Source organism: Oncorhynchus mykiss, chromosome 24 (assembly GCF_057628025.1).
Source record: "Oncorhynchus mykiss isolate SJ-2025 chromosome 24, ASM5762802v1, whole genome shotgun sequence".
NCBI lineage: Eukaryota > Metazoa > Chordata > Actinopteri > Salmoniformes > Salmonidae > Oncorhynchus > Oncorhynchus mykiss.
The window spans coordinates 34,651,382-34,670,328 of record NC_143045.1 but is presented as its reverse complement, the minus strand read 5'-3'; the positions used below and the strand labels follow the sequence as shown (position 1 = coordinate 34,670,328).

Sequence of the window (18,947 nt, the reverse complement as noted above, 5' to 3'; positions counted from 1 at the left end):
AAATCATGTTTTCTGTTCAGCTCATGCTGTTTATTGGATTTAGAATGCATCATGAACATGCACCTGTCTCGAAACAGGGGCAGTGGGAAAAAAATCTATGCACTTAAATAGCGAATGGAGGACACTTTTCCCGTGGTTCATTTTCATGGCGATTACTCCTGTTGTAAAAGAGAAGCAATGTGCTTAAAAGTTGAGAAATAAATATAGTAGGCCTAGCCTACGGAAAGCTGATGGGATCCTCCTCTTTTTAATAGAGGTCATCACTCTGTCGTTTTCTCACACAATTGCATATCCTATAGAAATGTTATGTAACATGAGCTCATGGGCTCTCATGAAGTGTTTGATTTGATTTTCGATTACGTTTGCATTGATATCAGAGTGATTAGAGGGACAATAGAGTTCTGAGTACCAGGCAGGTAGGATGTGTGGTGGGCTACTAATGACCATCAGCAGCATCAGAGCTTGGAGATGCCTAATTACCGTGACTAAACAGTCACGTGGAATTTGACAGCCGTCATGACTCATAACCGCCGGTGTGGCGGTAATACGGTCACCGTAACAGCCCTAACTCAAGCCAACTCATTCACTACTGTGAAACCACCACAGCAAGTCTGTGGGAAATATATAATTGACTCATTGCCCAACTGTGGAATTACAGAGGGAGGAGAGATTGTCAAAAATATATTATCATCCCAAAGTGACATCTACTTCCCTTCCTGAATCAGTCCTTACAATGACAAAATCACTGGGTCAAAGTCACTGACAGAAAACTACTACATCAGCAACTTCTTAATGACTCCTTGTCCCTGTACACAGCTACACTGTCTAACTACTGATGGCACAAATGGAAACACACACACACATACTCTCTGCTAGAAATGAACTCTTCCTGCTCTCAGCGTTAGTTGGCTCAGCCACTAGTTTGAAAAGCATTAACACAACCAGAGAGATATTGACTAGGAGAGAAAGGGGGGGGGGGGGGGGGGGGGGTAGAGAGAGAAGAGGAGAGTCACTCTCACCTGTCCTGGCATGTCCAACAGGGCCATCCTCACTGGAGAGGAACGATTAACACACATCGGAGGAGAGGGAGAAAGAAACTAACGTTTCTCTGAAAAGAGGGAGGAGAGAGCTGCCGCAGGTGGGAGGAGTGAAGGAAGCAGTACTTTTAGAGACGTAGTGCGTGTGTGTTACTACTTCAGAATGAGTAAGAGCAGACTCCCTTCCCTCTCTCCTTCTCTCTCTCTCTCCTCTCTTTCAACATACACCTGCAGTTTTGCCTACATAACGGCTTACAGTTAAACATGTACAACCATTCCAACAGGTTCCTCACATTTTAGAGACATATTTCCCTCAGATTACACAGACCCACAAAGAATTCGATAAACTCCCATAACTACTGGGTGAAATACCACAGTGTGACATCACAGCAGCAAGATGTGTGGCCTGTTGCCACGAGAAAAGGGCAACCAGTGAAGAACAAAAACCATTGTAAGTACAACCCATATTTAAGCTTATTTATTTTCCCTTTTGTGTCACATCTGCTCCTGCAACGCCATCTGGTGTTCATCCTGTGTCTCCTTGACCTGCCGACTCCCCCAGTACTCTCCCTCTAGTGTTCCTCCTGTGTCTCCCTAACCTGCCGCCACTCCCCCAGTACTCTCTCCCTCTACTTCTCATCCTGTGTCTCCTTGACCTGCCGACTCCCCCAGTACTCTCCCTCTAGTGTTCCTCCTGTGTCTCCCTAACCTGCCGCCACTCCCCCAGTACTCTCTCCCTCTACTTCTCATCCTGTGTCTCCTTGACCTGCCGCCTCCCCCAGTACTCTCTCCCTCTACTTCTCATCCTGTGTCTCCTTGACCTGCCGCCTCCCCCAGTACTCTCTCCCTCTAGTGTTCATCCTGTGTCTCCTTGACCTGCCGCCTCCCCCAGTACTCTCTCCCTCTTACTGTTCATCCTGTGTCTCCTTGACCTGCCGCCTCCCCCTGTACTCTCTCCCTGTACTGTTCATCCTGTGTCTCCTTGACCTGCCGCCTCCCCCAGTACTCTCTCCCTCTACTGCTCATCCTGTGTCTCCCTAACCTGCCGCCTCCCCCAGTACTCTCTCCCTCTACTTCTCATCCTGTGTCTCCTTGACCTGCCGCCTCCCCCAGTACTATCTCCCTCTACTTCTCATCCTGTGTCTCCCTAACCTGCCGCCTCCCCCAGTACTCTCTCCATCTACTGCTCATCCTGTGTCTCCTTGACCTGCCGCCTCCCCCAGTACTCTCTCCTTCTACTGCTCATCCTGTGTCTCCCTAACCTGCCGCCACTCCCCCAGTACTCTCTCCCTCTACTGCTCATCCTGTGTCTCCTTGACCTGCCGCCTCCCCCAGTACTCTCTCCATCTACTGCTCATCCTGTGTCTCCTTGACCTGCCGCCTCCCCCAGTACTCTCTCCATCTACTGCTCATCCTGTGTCTCCTTGACCTGCCGCCTCCCCCAGTACTCTCTCCCTCTACTGCTCATCCTGTGTCTCCCTGACCTGCCGCCACTCCCCCAGTACTCTCTCCCTCTACTGCTCATCCTGTGTCTCCTTGACCTGCCGCTTCCCCCAGTACTCTCTCCATCTACTGCTCATCCTGTGTCTCCTTGACCTGCCGCCTTCCCCGGTACTCTCTCCCTCTACTTCTCATCCTGTGTCTCCTTGACCTGCCGCCTCACCCAGTACTCTCTCTCTAGTGCTCATCCTGTGTCTCCTTGACCTGCCGCCTCCCCCAGTACTCTCTCCCTCTACTTCTCATCCTGTGTCTCCCTAACCTGCCGCCTCCCCCAGTACTCTCTCCCTCTACTTCTCATCCTGTGACTCCTTGACCTGCCGCCTCCCCCAGTACTCTCTCTCTCTAGTGCTCATCCTGTGTCTCCCTAACCTGCCGCCACTCCCCCAGTACTCTCTCTCTCGCTCTCCCTCTCCTTGTGTATCTGATTGTGTGGGTGGAGACAGGTGTGCTGCAGTCAGAGCAGATCCCCACCAGCTGCAACCTGTTCCATAATCAAGATCTCTAAAAAACCTCAGCCCTGCCACTTCCACGCTGCCAGATAGACTGACTGAGCAGAGATTAAAATGTTTCTAGCCGTTTGTTACTTTTGAGATCCTGTTGTGCCTGTTTTCCTTGCCTGATGCTGTTTTCCTCTCCTCCCCTCTCTCCAGTTCTGCACGCTCTGACTCTAGCCCCCGTCTACAGTCCCACGTCTCGTCATCCTGCTACTCTGTCCTGGATTCCCCACTCTACTGCTCCCTTGGATTCTCCTCCAGACCTGCTCACCCTGTCCCAACCCCTTTCGCACCAGCCTCAGCCTCCTCACCTGGTTACCCTGTCCCAACCTCTTTCGCACCAGCCTCAGCCTCCTCACCTGGTTACCCTGTCCCAACCCCTCTCGCACCAGCCTCAGCCTCCTCACCTGGTTACCCTGTCCCAACCCCTCTCGCACCAGCCTCAGCCTCCTCACCTGGTTACCCTGTCCCAACCCCTCTCGCTCCAGCCTCAGCCTCCTCACCTGTTTACCCTGTCCCAACCCCTCTCGCACCAGCCTCAGCCTCCTCACCTGGTTACCCTGTCCCAACCCCTCTCGCTCCAGCCTCAGCCTCCTCACCTGTTTACCCTGTCTCAACCCCTCTCGCACCAGCCTCAGCCTCCTCACCTGGTTACCTGTCCCAACCCCTCTCGCTCCAGCCTCAGCCTCCTCACCTGGTTACCCTGTCCCAACCCCTCTCGCTCCAGCCTCAGCCTCCTCACCTGTTTACCCTGTCCCAACCCCTCTCGCACCAGCCTCAGCCTCCTCACCTGTTTACCCTGTCCCAACCCCTCTCGCTCCAGCCTCAGCCTCCTCACCTGGTTACCCTGTCCCAACCCCTCTCGCTCCAGCCTCAGCCTCCGCACCTGGTTTCCTGCAACCCACCCGGGCTTCCCCTGACCTGCACTCCATCTCCCCCTTGTGTTTTAATAAATACCCTGATACCTTCATCCCAGTGTCCTCGTCTGAGTCTGCTCTTGGGTTCCCCTGTTCCACACCGCGTAACATTTGGTACTTTAACTACTTGCACATCGTGATAACACTGTACATAGCCATAATGTGACTTTTCAAATGTCTCTATTCCTTGTTTAACTTTTGTGGTTAGTGTTTACTGTTCATTTCTGATTGTTTATTATCTATTTCACTTGCTTTGGCAATGTAAACATGTTTCCCATGCCAATAAAGCCCTTTTAATTCATTTGATAGAGAGAGGGGTGGGTTGAGAGAGAGAGCATGAGAGAGACTGTGTTTTTGTAAATCTAGCCAAACCCAAACCCAAACCTTTTCTCTGAAACAGGGTTTTTCCTTCCTCCGCACAGACACAGAGGCAACAGAAACTGAGCAGAATAACCCAGCTCACCTGAGGGAAAGAGTTCATTTGACCACCAAGCTGGAGAGTCAGCCCTTCTCTACTTCGTAAACATTTCTAACAGAGACCAGCCTGCACACACACACACACACACACACAGCCGGGTTACTGAATCACTAGTGAAACTGGAGTATAATTGTTATCATAGTTCCTCATGACCATAGAAAGTAGTCTGTATAGACTACTCCCGTTCACAGTTCTGTGAGATATACTCTGAGTAGCAGCAGGTCTGTGTACAGTAGACCTATGAGCTCACCACACACACACACACACACACACACACACACACACACACACACACACACACACACACACACACACACACACCAAGCACTAATGCAGCAGGATCACAACCTGGTGGACAAACTGAATATGATGAGGATATGGTGTATGATGAGGAAACACACTGCTGGCCTGTAGAGGGCGGTGAAGCTCTTCACAGCCAGAGATACGACTGCTCCTGTGAAACCTCACCACACACTCACCTCACACACACACACAAGCACACGCTCACTCACACACACAAACACGAGCTCAGTCACACGCACACACACTCACACGTACCCTCAAACACACGCACACAAACACACACTTCTGAAAGGTTAAGCAGTTTATTTGAGACTGTTGGTTTAGATTGTCTCTAATGCAATAGAACAAACGACAGAAGTAGAACTGACAACATTGGGGGCCAATCAGAGGCCCTCTTACCTATGTGTGGGTGTGGTTCTGGGGGGCAAAACAGGAGGTCGACGTGGGATTGGAGCAGGGCCGCGAGGCTCTTTAGGGCCCGCCCCCACCACGTAGACTTTAGGGGGGAGGGTGGGCACGCATTGATCAGAAGAGGAAGACTGGTCATATTGTTCAACTGAGAAGGAAGAGGAGGAGGAAGAGGGCGAAACAGGGGAGGGCTTTCTCCCTCCCTCCCCCACCTGCTGGGGGTGTCTGGCTGGTGAAACAGGAGAGGGCTTTCTCCCTCCCTCCCCCACCTGCTGGGGGTGTCTGGCTAGTGAAACAGGAGAGGGCTTTCTCCCTCCCTCCCCCACCTGCTGGGGGTGTCTGGCTGGTGAAACAGGCGAGGGAGAGAGGCTAGGGAGAGGTACTGTGGGGGGATTGGTGGAGAGGCTAGGGAGAGGTACTGTGGGGGGATTGGTGGAGAGGCTAGGGAGAGGTACTGTGCGGGGATTGGTGGAGAGGCTAGGGAGAGGTACTGTGGGGGGATTGGTGGAGAGGCTAGGGAGAGGTACTGTGCGGGGATTGGTGGAGAGGCTAGGGAGGGGTACAGTGAGGGGATTGGTGGCGAGGCTAGGGAGAGGTACTGTGGGGGGATTGGTGGAGAGGCTAGGGAGGGGTACTGTGGGGGGATTGGTGGAGAGGCTAGGGAGGGGTACTGTGGGGGGATTGGTGGAGAGGTTAGGGAGAGGTACTGTGGGGGGATTGGTGGAGAGGCTAGGGAGGGGTACTGTGGTCTGAGTGTTTGTAGAGGAGTGTGTATTGTTATGTTTATGTCTGGGTTTGGGTGCCATGGGGGAGTGTTTAGGGGAGGTGGGGATGAAGCGTAGTGGGGGGCCGTTTGGGGTGCTGCGAGGGGGGATGGGGGGTAAGGGGGGGTCCTGGGCAGTAGAATGGGGGGCGGTAGAGTAGGAGGTAGAGTTGGGATTGGGGGTGGTAGGGCAGAAGGTAGGGTTGGGAGGGGGGGAAGTCTGGCCACAGTCCAATGTCTCTACAGGGACAGAGCGGTACTTAGTTCTCTCCTTAGGGACTGGTCTCGGTCTCTCTCCATCCCTCTCTTCTTCCCTGAACACTGATCTCTCCTTAGGGACTGGTCTCTCTCCTCTGGATACTGGTCTCTGTGCAGGTAGTGGTGTCTCTCTCCCCAAAGGACTGGGTCTGAACACAGCTCTCTCTTCCTCTCTCTGGTCTCCCTCTGCAGCCAGATGTGTGAGTAGGGCATCGTGCTCTCTCTCGGGGTGTGTGTGGTGGTGTGTTTTTTGCAGGCTGGCTAGGATGCGTTTGCGGTGTCCAGGCAGTTTGATTCCAATCGTCTCCAGCTGATCCTGGGTCAGCCCTTGGCATTCCAACAACGTTCCTAACCCCGCATCCTGGAACACTGGGAAATACTGGTCCAGATGCAGAGCACACAGCCACTCCCACACCGACACACACCCCTCCGCCTCAGACATCACCACAGAGTGTGTGTGTCTACGTGTACGTGTGTGTGAAGATGTGTGTCCCTGTGTGTGTCCCTGTGTGGTGTGTCCAGGCAGTGTTCAGATCAAACCTGTGGAAGAAACAGGAAGACAGGTTAGGATTTTAAACCTTTATCAATAGAAGTGTACATCCCAGTCGATACAATTCACTTACAGTATATTACGTTCAGAAACACATTGTAAGTGGAATTTTAATGTTTGTGCTTTTCTTATAACTCATTTACGTTTTCTATTCATGTGCTGTTCTAATAACCCATTTCTGTGTTCATGCAAGTGGCTGACTGTATAAATCTTCACTATCAGTACCTGCAAAGTGGCAGTACGCCCAGACCGTGTTCTGTTCAAGGTCTCAGCTTAGAGAGAAAGAAGCCTCGTAAGGTATTGGTCCGTCACATGTTCTGAACCAGTATTGGTCTGTCATGTTCTGAACCAGTATTGGTCTGTCATGTTCTGAACCAGTATTGGTCCGTCACATGTTCTGAACCAGTATTGGTCTGTCATGTTCTGAACCAGTATTGGTCCGTCACATGTTCTGAACCAGTATTGGTCCGTCACATGTTATGAACCAGTATTGGTCGGTCACATGTTCTGAACCAGTATTGGTCTGTCATGTTCTGAACCAGTATTGGTCCGTCACATGTTCTGAACCAGTATTGGTCGGTCACATGTTCTGAACCAGTATTGGTCTGTCATGTTCTGAACCAGTATTGGTCGGTCACATGTTCTGAACCAGTATTGGTCTGTCATGTTCTTAACCAGTATTGGTCGGTCACATGTTCTGAACCAGTATTGGTCTGTCATGTTCTTAACCAGTATTGGTCGGTCACATGTTCTGAACCAGTATTGGTCCATCACATGTTATGAACCAGTATTGGTCTGTCATGTTCTGAACCAGTATTGGTCCGTCACATGTTCTGAACCAGTATTGGTCCGTCACATGTTCTGAACCAGTATTGGTCCGTCACATGTTCTGAACCAGTATTGGTCCGTCACATGTTCTGAACCAGTATTGGTCCGTCACATGTTCTGAACCAGTATTGGTCCGTCACATGTTCTGAACCAGTATTGGTCCGTCACATGTTATGAACCAGTATTGGTCCGTCACATGTTCTGAACCAGTATTGGTCTGTCACATGTTCTCAACCAGTATTGGTCTGTCATGTTCTGAACCAGTATTGGTCCGTCACATGTTCTGAACCAGTATTGGTCAGTCACATGTTCTGAACCAGTATTGGTCGGTCACATGTTCTGAACCAGTATTGGTCTGTCATGTTCTGAACCAGTATTGGTCCATCACATGTTCTGAACCAGTATTGGTCCGTCATGTTCTGAACCAGTATTGGTCCGTCACATGTTATGAACCAGTATTGGTCAGTCACATGTTCTGAACCAGTATTGGTCAGTCACATGTTCTGAACCAGTATTGGTCAGTCACATGTTCTGAACCAGTATTGGTCCGTCACATGAATGAAAAAAACCAGTAATGATGAATGAATTAGGCTAAATCTTGCAAATATAACTTGTCTGTGTATATAAGACAACTGCTAGGACTGCCCCAGGCAGAGCTCCTGATTGACATGTGTACTATGGTGCATTGAGTTGGTTGGAACCTCTCCAGCACGCTGGCAATAAACAATGATTCATTTAAGATTGACTATGAGTGTCCCTGTATAAGAATTTCCCATGACAACATACACACGGAAACCCCATGAAGAGGATGTTACAGTATAAGACTAGCGTTTAGCATCTTTCACAGACTTTCAAAATCAAGAAGTTCCACCGCTTGGTCAAGGAACACCAGAGCAAAAGTTTTACTGTTGGTAAATTATATTTTCTTCCTCTTGCCCTCTTTTCTCTAGCTTTCTATCTCACCACAGATAAGACACCACCATCTCTAAACAGACCACAAACACACAGCCACAGCTCCTCGCTCGCACACACACACACACACACACACACACACACACACACACCGACACACACACACACACACGCACACACACACACACACACACACACACACACACACACACACACACACACACACACACGCACACACACACACACGCACACACACACAGATGATAGAAGATGCCTCTCTCTCTCCTCCTAACCTAAACTAAAAATACCTAGTCTTAAAGTAACACTTTAAGTGATCAACAGATCTTAATCTATGGAGTCTAAGAACTGTGGTGTGCTCTTTAAAAACCTCCACCAGCTGAGACCACTATTTCTCCATCTCTCTCTCTCTCTCTCTCTCTGACAAACACAAACGCAGTTCTTTAATACACCAACTAAAGTCATAATTATACTTTTTCTAAACTGCCTTCTATAAATAAGGACCTATTTACTGATGAATGTCTGTTTAGTTATGACCGTGTTTTTCCTTCTGCTTGAATTCTGTCTCTTTATTTAGATGTGTGTATTTTCTTTTATTTGTGGAATTCAAGGCTCATCTGTAAAAAAGAGACCTTGGTCTCAGCATGACTCCCTGATAATAGAAAAGTAAATATAATAATAAATATAAAATGAATTAATTTAAAGGACTAAAGTGGAATCCCAGTAGTAGAGTATGTGAATATTCTTCTCCTTTGGAGAAATACTGTAGAAACTACCAGATGAATGTGTATCAGACTTGGAACATCAAGCACTGTACGTTCACCACATCTCATAGCTTCAACGGTAACTCAAATGTGGAACAAGAGGATGCTTTGTACGAGGATGTAACACAAGAGTGACAAGAGTGACACAAGAGACATATTACACATAACACACATGCAAGCACACGCACACGCACACCTACTCACACATCAACGTGAGACTTCATTACCACCGTGCAGAAAACAGTCTAATAGGTCAACTCTATTTTATTCTGGAACCAGAAAGACCAGACTAACAGACCATCAGACTGAAGGACAGAGGTGGTGTCAATCACCCATCACAAGAGAGTCAACACACACAGGCCTGCCTGTACCTGGTCCTGCTAAAACAGAGTTATCTAAGGACAGTGTCTTTATATGATGGACACACACACACACACACACACACACACACACAACCGGTGTCTATTTTGCATGTTAAATGGACACCATCTGTGTGTGTGTGTGTGTGTGTGTGTGTGTGTGTGTGTGTGTGTGTGTGTGTGTGTGTGTGTGTGTGTGTGTGTTGAAGGACATAAGAGTCTGTAAAATAATTGCAAAATCATTTCCTGTCTTCCTCTAACTGACAGACCAGAGACCAACGCTGTGCTCTCGCTCTCTCTCAATTTAAGGGGCTTTATTGGCATGGGAAATATATGTTTACATTGCAAGTGAAATAGATAAACAAAAGGTGAAATGAACAGTAAACATTACATTCACAAAAGTTCCAAAGGAATAGAGACATATCAAATGTCATATTATGTCTATAGACAGTGTTGTAACGATGAGCAAATAGTTAAAGTACAAAAGGGAAAATAAATAAACATAAATATGAGTTGTATTTACAATGGTGTTTGTTCTTCACTGGTTGTCCTTGTGGAAACAGGTCACACATCTTTCTGCTGTGATGACACACTGGTATTTCACATATGGGAGTTTATCAACATTGGATTTGTTTTCAAATTCTTTGTGGGTCTGTGTAATCGGAGGTTAGGAATTGCAGCTCAGTTTCCACCTCATTTTGTGGGCAGTGTACATGTAGCCTTTCTCAATAGCAAGGCTATGCTCACTGAGTCTGTACATAGTCAAAACTTTTTTCTCTCTCGCTCTCTTTTCGAGAATTGAGGAACAACATTGAAAGGAAACCGTGTCTACTGTCTAGATGTACTTCTACCTGCAACTAAAAGATCTTCTCTCTTTGTAATGGGGGTCTGTAAGTCAGTATGTAGTAGTACCAGTAGTAGCCTGAGTCAGTAGTACCCTGAGTCAGTAGTAGCCTGAGTCAGTAGTAGCCTGAGTCAGTAGGTCTCACTAACGCTGTACATACTTGAGTGTGCGCGTGCGCGCACACACACACACACACACACACACACACACACACACACACACACACACACACACACACACACAAAGGCTATTCTGGACTGCTCCGCACCAAAGTGCTAAGAAGATTGGTGCCAAGTCAACAGCTGAATGGCTCTGTTGAGTCTACACTGTAAACAATAAAGAGGGACACAACCTGCAACCATTTGTAAGATGTTACTGAGTTACAGTTCACAGAAGGAAATCAGTCAATTGAAATAGGCACAACCCACTTGGAAGCTAGGTCCACCCACTGGGGAGCCAGGCCCAGCCAATCAGAATGAGTTTTTCCCCACTAAAGGGCTTTATTACAGACAGAAATACTCCACAACACCCCCCCTCAGACAATCCCACAGGTGAAGTAACAGGATGTGGAGGTCCTGGACTGGCGTGGTTACACGTGGTCTGCGGTTGTGAGGTCGGTTGTGAACGTACTGCCAAATTCTCTAAAATGACGCTGGAGGCGTGGTGAACATACCTGCAGTCAGCATGCCAATTGCACGCTCCCTCAAAACTTTAAACATCTGTGGCATTGTGTTGGGTGACAAAAGTGACCTTTTATTGTCCACAGTACAAGGTGCACCTGTGTAATTATCATGCTAATTAATCAGCTTTTTTTAAGAGGGTAATCAGACCTCGTGTAACCGCAAACTGACGTTCATTCACAGTTGACAAAACTTCTATTCAGTCTCTGTGTAAATGTTAATTGCAACTATCCTGAGTAGAATTTGTTGGGTAGTTATGTGGACTTGGAGACAGCCAGCAAATTGATTTATTGTGTTGATTGTACAAGGGCTTGATTATACACTGCTCAAAAAAATAAAGGGAACACTAAAATAACACATCCTAGATCTGAATGAATGAAATATTCTTATTAAATACTTTTTCTTTACATAGTTGAATGTGCTGACAACAAAATCACACAAAAATGATCAATGGAAATCAAATTTATCAACCCATGGAGGTCTGGATTTGGAGTCACACTCAAAATTAAAGTGGAAAACCACACTACAGGCTAATCCAACTTTGATGTAATGTCCTTAAAACAAGTCAAAATGAGGCTCAGTAGTGTGTGTGGCCTCCACGTGCCTGTATGACCTCCCTACAACGCCTGGGCATGCTCCTGATGAGGTGGCGGATGGTCTCCTGAGGGATCTCCTCCCAGACCTGGACTAAAGCATCCGCCAACTCCTGGACAGTCTGTGGTGCAACGTGGCGTTGGTGGATGGAGCGAGACATGATGTCCCAGATGTGCTCAATAGGATTCAGGTCTGGGGAACGGGCGGGCCAGTCCATAGCATCAATGCCTTCCTCTTGCAGGAACTGCTGACACACTCCAGCCACATGAGGTCTAGCATTGTCTTGCATTAGGAGGAACCCAGGGCCAACCGCACCAGCATATGGTCTCACAAGGGGTCTGAGGATCTCATCTTGGTACCTAATGGCAGTCAGGCTACCTCTGGCGAGCACATGGAGGGCTGTGGGTCAGTCACACCATGACTGACCCACCGCCAAACCAGTCATGCTGGAGGATGTTGCAGGCAGCAGAACGTTCTCCACGGCGTCTCCAGACTGTCACGTCTGTCACATGTGCTCAGTGTGAACCTGCTTTCATCTGTAAAGAGCACAGGGCGCCAGGGGCGAATTTGCCAATCTTGGTGTTCTCTGGCACCTGCACGGTGTTGGGCTGTAAGCACAACCCCCACCTGTGGACGTCGGGCCCTCATTACCACCCTCATGGAGTCTGTTTCTGACCGTTTGAGCAGACACATGCACATTTGCATGCACACTTGCACAAAGGCGGAGGTAGTGGTCCTGCTGTTGGGTTGTTGCCCTCCTACGGACTCCTCCACGTCTCCTGATGTACTGGCCTGTCTCCTGGTAGCGCCTCCATGCTCTGGACACTACGCCGACAGACACAGCAAACCTTCTTGCCACAGCTCGCATTGATGTGCCATCCTGGATGAGCTGCACTACCTGAGCCACTTGTGTGGGTTGTAGACTCCGTCTCATGCTACCACTAGAGTGAAAGCACCGCCAGCATTCAAAAGTGACCAAAACATCAGCCAGGAATCATAGGAACTGAGAAGTGGTCTGTGGTCACCACCTGCAGAACCACTCCTTTATTGGGGGTGTCTTGCTAATTGCCTATAATTTCCACCTGTTGTCTATTCCATTTGCACAACAGCATGTGAAATGTATTGTCAATCAGTGTTGCTTCCTAAGTGGACAGTCTGATTTCACAGAAGTGTGATTGACTTGGAGTTACATTGTGTTGTTTAAGTGTTCCCTTTATTTTTTTGAGCAGTGTATATTGCATTAGGCACTAAGTTTTTATGACCCTTTTGATATTTATACTTACTAGATGTGTTGTGTGCTTAGACTTGATATTTGCTGTGTTTTGAGTTACACTACTTGAGAATTGCATGTTACTGAAACTACTACCAGCTTTTCGTACTGAAGACACTGAAACTGTAACCTTTCTGATTGCCGCTCTAAGCCTGCTGACCACAACGGCTTGTTTCAACCTTTTTGTAATAACTATTTTCGATAATCGTGTGTTGTGTATATTCCATAGCGGTACCCAGTTCAGGTCTCCACTGACCCTATCCTAGAGCTTCTGGTTGTTAAACCGTCTCTCTCTCTCTCCAGGCTGGTTATAACAGTGTCTCTATACTGAAGTAACAATGGGGTCTTCTGTTACAAGAGCAGGTCAACAACAGGAGACAAAACACACACAGAGGCCAGGGGGGAATCGTATGGAGAGGACAGAGCTAGAGTTCTGATTTAAGACACCCATTAAGAGACTTACCTGACACATTTTTGACATTCTCTAAGGGAAGTAAGAGATTGTGTGTGTGTGTGTGTGGGGGGGGGGGGGGGGGGGGGGGGGGGGTCAAGCTTCACATCCCTTTTCAACTACATACAAAACGCCAGAGTTAAAATCTGTTTATCAGCTACCAGTTCTTTATAAGCTGCCCTCTAGAAGGGCTGTGGCATCACAAGGTGACATTTCCATGGCCTCAATATGAGCTACCTTCTCTCTCTTTCTCTGCATCGTAGCACCTCCGCTTCACACCACAGGCTGCCCATTTCACACAGAGGAAACAGAGGAAACGCCTGACTCTCCTCACACTGCTGTCTCTCTCTCTCACACCTCCCGTCACTCGTCTCCGGCCCTGACAGACAGAGTGGTAAACATGCATAGACCACTCTGCCCATCACACACACACACCCACACAAACAGAATGACTCACACCAACCTTGGTACCACTGCTTCAAGCATGCTCAATAACTCAAACACACATTGAATTCCTCTGACACAGTGCTTCTAGTAAAGGGTCCGATATGGAAGGGAATAATACCACACCCTGGGGGTCTGCCCTGTCCCTGTCCCCCTCCTCACCATAGGGGGTCTGCCCTGTCCCTGTCCCCCTCCTCACCCTGGGGGTCTGCCCTGTCCCTGTCCCCCTCCTCACCCTGGGGGTCTGCCCTGTCCCCCTCCTCACCCTGGGGGTCTGCCCTGTCCCTGTCCCCCTCCTCACCCTGGGGGTCTGCCCTGCCCTGTCCCCCTCCTCACCCTGGGGGTCTGCCCAGTCCCTGTCCCCCTCCTCACCCTAGGGGGTCTGCCCTGTCCCTGTCCCCCTCCTCCCCCTGGGGGTCTGCCCTGTCCCCCTCCTCACCCTAGGGGGTCTGCCCTGTCCCTGTCCCCTTCCTCACCCTAGGGGGTCTGCCCTGTCCCTGTCCCCCTCCTCACCCTGGGGGTCTGCCCTGTCCCTGTCCCCCTCCTCACCCTAGGGGGTCTGCCCTGTCCCCCTCCTCACCCTGGGGGTCTGCCCTGTCCCCCTCCTCACCCTTGGGGGTCTGCCCTGTCCCTGTCCCCCTCCTCACCCTAGGGGGTCTGCCCTGTCCCTGTCCCCCTCCTCACCCTGGGGGTCTGACCTGTCCCTGTCCCCCTCCTCACCCTAGGGGGTCTGCCCTGTCCCTGTCCCCCTCCTCACCCTGGGGGTCTGCCCTGTCCCTGTCCCCCTCCTCACCCTAGGGGGTCTGCCCTGTCCCCCTCCTCACCCTGGGGGTCTGCCCTGTCCCTGTCCCCCTCCTCACCCTAGGGGGTCTGCCCTGTCCCTGTCCCCCTCCTCACCCATGGAGGGCTGCTGGGCTGCAGAGAGGAGGGTGACAGAGGTGGGATGGAGACTGGGGCACTAGATATCATCCTCTCTATACTCTGCTGCTACCCTGGGGTGATCCTCTCTATACTCTGCTGCTACCCTGGGGTGATCCTCTCTATACTCTGCTGCTACCCTGGGGTGATCCTCTCTATACTCTGCTGCTACCCTGGGGTGATCCTCTCTATACTCTGCTGCTACCCTGGGGTGCAACATTTCACAGGGAGATGTTTCATAATCTCAGCTATTACAGACTCCCATAGCGACCCAGGCTAACCCTATCCCGGACTATCACTAACCCAGGCTAACCCTATCCCGGACTATCACTAACCCAGGCTAACCCTATCCCGGACTATCACTAACCCAGGCTAACCCTATCCCGGACTATCACTAACCCAGGCTAACCCTATCCCGGACTATCACTAACCCAGGCTAACCCTATCCCGGACTATCACTAACCCAGGCTAACCCTATCCCGGACTATCACTAACCCAGGCTAACCCTATCCCGGACTATCACTAACCCAGGCTAACCCTATCCTGGACTATCACTAACCCAGGCTAACCCTATCCCGGACTATCACTAACCCAGGCTAACCCTATCCTGGACTATCACCCTAACTCAGGGTTGCAGCAGGTCTTATGTGCATTCTCAAGTGATGAGTGCGTCACAGACGGGCCAATCTCTTTGTTTTCTCTTAAATCAGACCGTTGAGAGAGGGTGGAGGCAACATGAGTCACGGTAGCCTCTTCTCTCCCACAGGTCAGATTTTAGATCAGCCTTTCTAACCATCTCTCTCAATGCCAGAGTTAAACTCCGTTCAGGCAATGGCCTCAGAGAGACACTGAGATCAAACTACACACACACACAGACTAGAGCTAAAATTATGGAGGTGGCTTATAGTAGAGAAATTAACATTAAATTATCTGGCCCCAAAGTCAAGTAGCAGTGTTTCCCGTACATTCATTTAGCAGCGGTTGACATGCTAGCCACTGGACAAGAGCTAGCATGTCAACTAGAAAGGCTAACAGCTAGCATGTCAACTAGATTGGCCAACAGCTAGCATGTCAACTAGAATGGCCCTGAGCTAGCATGTCAACAAGAATGGCCCACAGCTAGCATGTCAACTAGCATGGCCCACAGCTAGCATGTCAACTAAAATGGCCCACAGCTAGCATGTCAACTAGAAAGGTTAAACGCTAGCATGTCAACTAGAAAGGCTAACAGCTAGCATGTCAACTAGAATGGACAAGAGCTAGCATGTCAACTAGAAAGGCTAACAGCTAGCATGTCAACTAGAATGGCCAAAAGCTAGCATGTCAACTAGAATGGCCCACAGCTAGCATGTCAACTAGATTGGCCAACAGCTAGCATGTCAACTAGAATGGCCAACAGCTAGCATGTCAACTAGCATGGCCCACAGCTACTAGCATGGCCCACAGCTAGCATGGCCCACAGCTAGCACATGGCCCACAGCTAGCACATGGCCCACAGCTAGCACATGGCCCACAGCTAGCATGGCCCACAGCTAGCACATGGCCCACAGCTAGCACATGGCCCACAGCTAGCATGGCCCACAGCTAGAACATGGCCCACAGCTAGCACATGGCCCACAGCTAGCATGGCCCACATTGCGCTAATAGCAATGCACCTCCCTGATGAAAAAAATCCTTGTGGAAAAACTGAATAAGATACTGACCCTAAAACACATGCAGTATACGAGCATACTGAAAAGGAAATAGCTCTTTAAAAACTAACACTCAGTGTTTCCACTGGTGCGGATAACCTATCTCTGACAGAGCACGCGCGCACACACACACACACACACACACACACACTTTGGTTCCATGGTTGCCATGGCGCCTAGTGGTAGCCTTGGTAGTTTACTCCTGTGAATTGATCTACAATTATTTGTTTTGTGCTTTTTATGTGCATTATTATTATTTTTATTATCAATAATTATTAATTATTATAATTATTGTTATTTTTTAAAGCTAATCAAGTACTGAATACAAAAATCGAGTTCAACCGAAAATGTTAAACTAGACAAGACATACTTCTACTTCTCCAATCAACTAGCTAAATGTTTGGATGCAAATACCAGTGTCTTCACTTCTCTTCTCCTGGTCCGAAGGCTGGACCAAAGATTAAGAAATGTCAGCAACTTTCCTCCACTACACACATGGATTCTTCAGTTTAAAGATTTTTTTTATTTGATTAAAAAACATGCGCAAGGAGCTCAAGTACAGCCTTATACAATACGGGATCCTCCAGAAAACATGCAGACAGACCACGAGACCGAGGGAAACTGGTCAGAAGATTAAAGTATATTGTGTGCACTCGCAGTACAACATGCACACCAGAGTTTGGACAATAAAGATCACTTGCCAGTTCTGCGGGATGACCCTCAGGTAATTGACGTTACCCACTCCAAGCCAATACAGTTTATACAGAGAGCAGTGGGCTAACAATAATGCAATTAATCTATTTCCACCATGATATGTCTCCGAACTATGGGGGACCGAGCCGTAGGCTCCCTTGCTCCTCGCATATGGAATGCTCTTTCTGACCATTTGAAAGCCGCTCCATCACTCAGAACTTTTAAAACGCTCCTTAAAACCCACTCTTTTTCATAGTCCAAATCTAAAATGTACTTAGCACCTAGCCCACTACTGCTATTTTACCAGCCTTGATTCTAAATATATATACGTTGTTTTTATTGCAAAAAAAATCCTTAGTAGATCTTTGAGATAAGTCTAATGAAAAGTGATATACAAATTAAAATATTATTATTATTATTATTATTATTAGAGAGAGTTATGCCAACTTTTAGAATTTTGAATATTGTTCTAATTCTAGAAATGCAGTTACATAGTATCGTTTAAATATTCCCTCGTGTAATGTTAATGAGGCGCTAACATGGCTGCCATAGAATGTCGAAGCATCATGTAAATGCATCATAATGCAGATACTCTCTAAATACATGGCTCAGCCAAGCACCTGTCAAATCTGCACCTGAACAACTGCGGAACACTGAGATGGGCCCACATTAACTCCGTGTCTATTACATTAACATATCTTTCTTTCACGCACATCAGATGAGACACACGCACAAAAAAAAGTATTGTTATTATTGTAAATCATTGATTTGATTTATTCTCCAATAACACGAGCGGACGTGATCCCTGAGATCCAATAAGACCAGAGAAAACAGAATCGCGTCAGCATTCCACAATAACGGAGACTGGGGGTCCTCGATTCTTTGTCCTTTAAACTATAGCCTCAATTTATCACAAACGAAGGAAAACATTTTTAGGCGTATATATGATTAATTACATTAATTGACAGCAACTGCCCATTTACAATCCTACAGGTTGATCTAAAAACGTAACTGACAATCGCATCTCAGTCTAGGCTATTATGACTTTGAAACTATACTTGAAAGCGCATCGGAATTCTTTACAAATTCGCCTCATTACCAAATCTGTTTTGGTCCTTTCTTTCTTCTGAAGTTTTTTAAGTTATTTTTTCAACCATAAACTCTCCAGAAAAATATATTTTTTTAAACATGAATTACCTTCTCTGTGTTTTGAACAGTTTCCCTGGTGACTGGAGTTTAGGTTATGGGATATTTCAGGACGAGTTCGCCGATGACATATTCTCACGCCTCAAAAGCACCAGCAGCGAATACAGCGAAAACTTCCGCAGCGGTCACGTGATTGATTACATTTCAGAAGGAGCCTCTATTTAGCCAGTCCACTTTTCAACCATTAAAGTGTATGTGGGAGAGAACACACAGACACATCTTCTAGTAAGCCTGATCATGAAACCAGTAACATTTTGTTGATGAAGCCTTGGCTAACAACTTATTTCTGGACATGCTAATGCTGGACATGTTGACACGTTCGTCTATCTCTAGAAAGTAGCAACATTGTTCTGGAAAATTCGGTCAGGTGCTTTGCAACAATAGAGCCATTCTGACAAATGATTGTTCCATTCTGCGTGGAAACATTGTCAAAGAATAACAGTGGACATTGTATCCACGTCCATATTTCTGTGATGGTGTGTAGTTTCGTTTTCAACCTCAGGAGGGTGACAAGTGACTGCTGTGGTGTTGAGGTGGGGAGGATAACTGTTCATGGGATGAGAGCTT

The 18,947-nt window shown here is 48.1% G+C and overlaps 1 protein-coding gene across 3 annotated transcripts in view; it reads right to left on the bottom strand.

Annotated features, from left to right (window-relative positions):
• arap1 (ArfGAP with RhoGAP domain, ankyrin repeat and PH domain 1) overlaps window positions 1-18,628 on the bottom strand; it is a 114,452-nt gene extending 95,824 nt beyond the window's left edge. The window contains exons 1-2 of one of the 3 annotated variants that reach the window (XM_036961243.2): window positions 18,372-18,628; window positions 5,129-6,698 (exon numbers count right to left, since the gene is read on the bottom strand). In XM_036961243.2, the coding sequence (XP_036817138.1) occupies window positions 5,129-6,600 (1,472 nt within the window). In that variant the 5' untranslated portion in view covers window positions 6,601-6,698; window positions 18,372-18,628. Of the gene's footprint in view, window positions 1-1,019; window positions 1,203-5,128; window positions 6,699-18,371 lie in introns of those variants that run through there. The other 2 variants (XM_090218904.1, XM_090218905.1) reach the window with 2 other exon arrangements.
• Window positions 18,629-18,947: the final 319 nt, after the last annotated feature.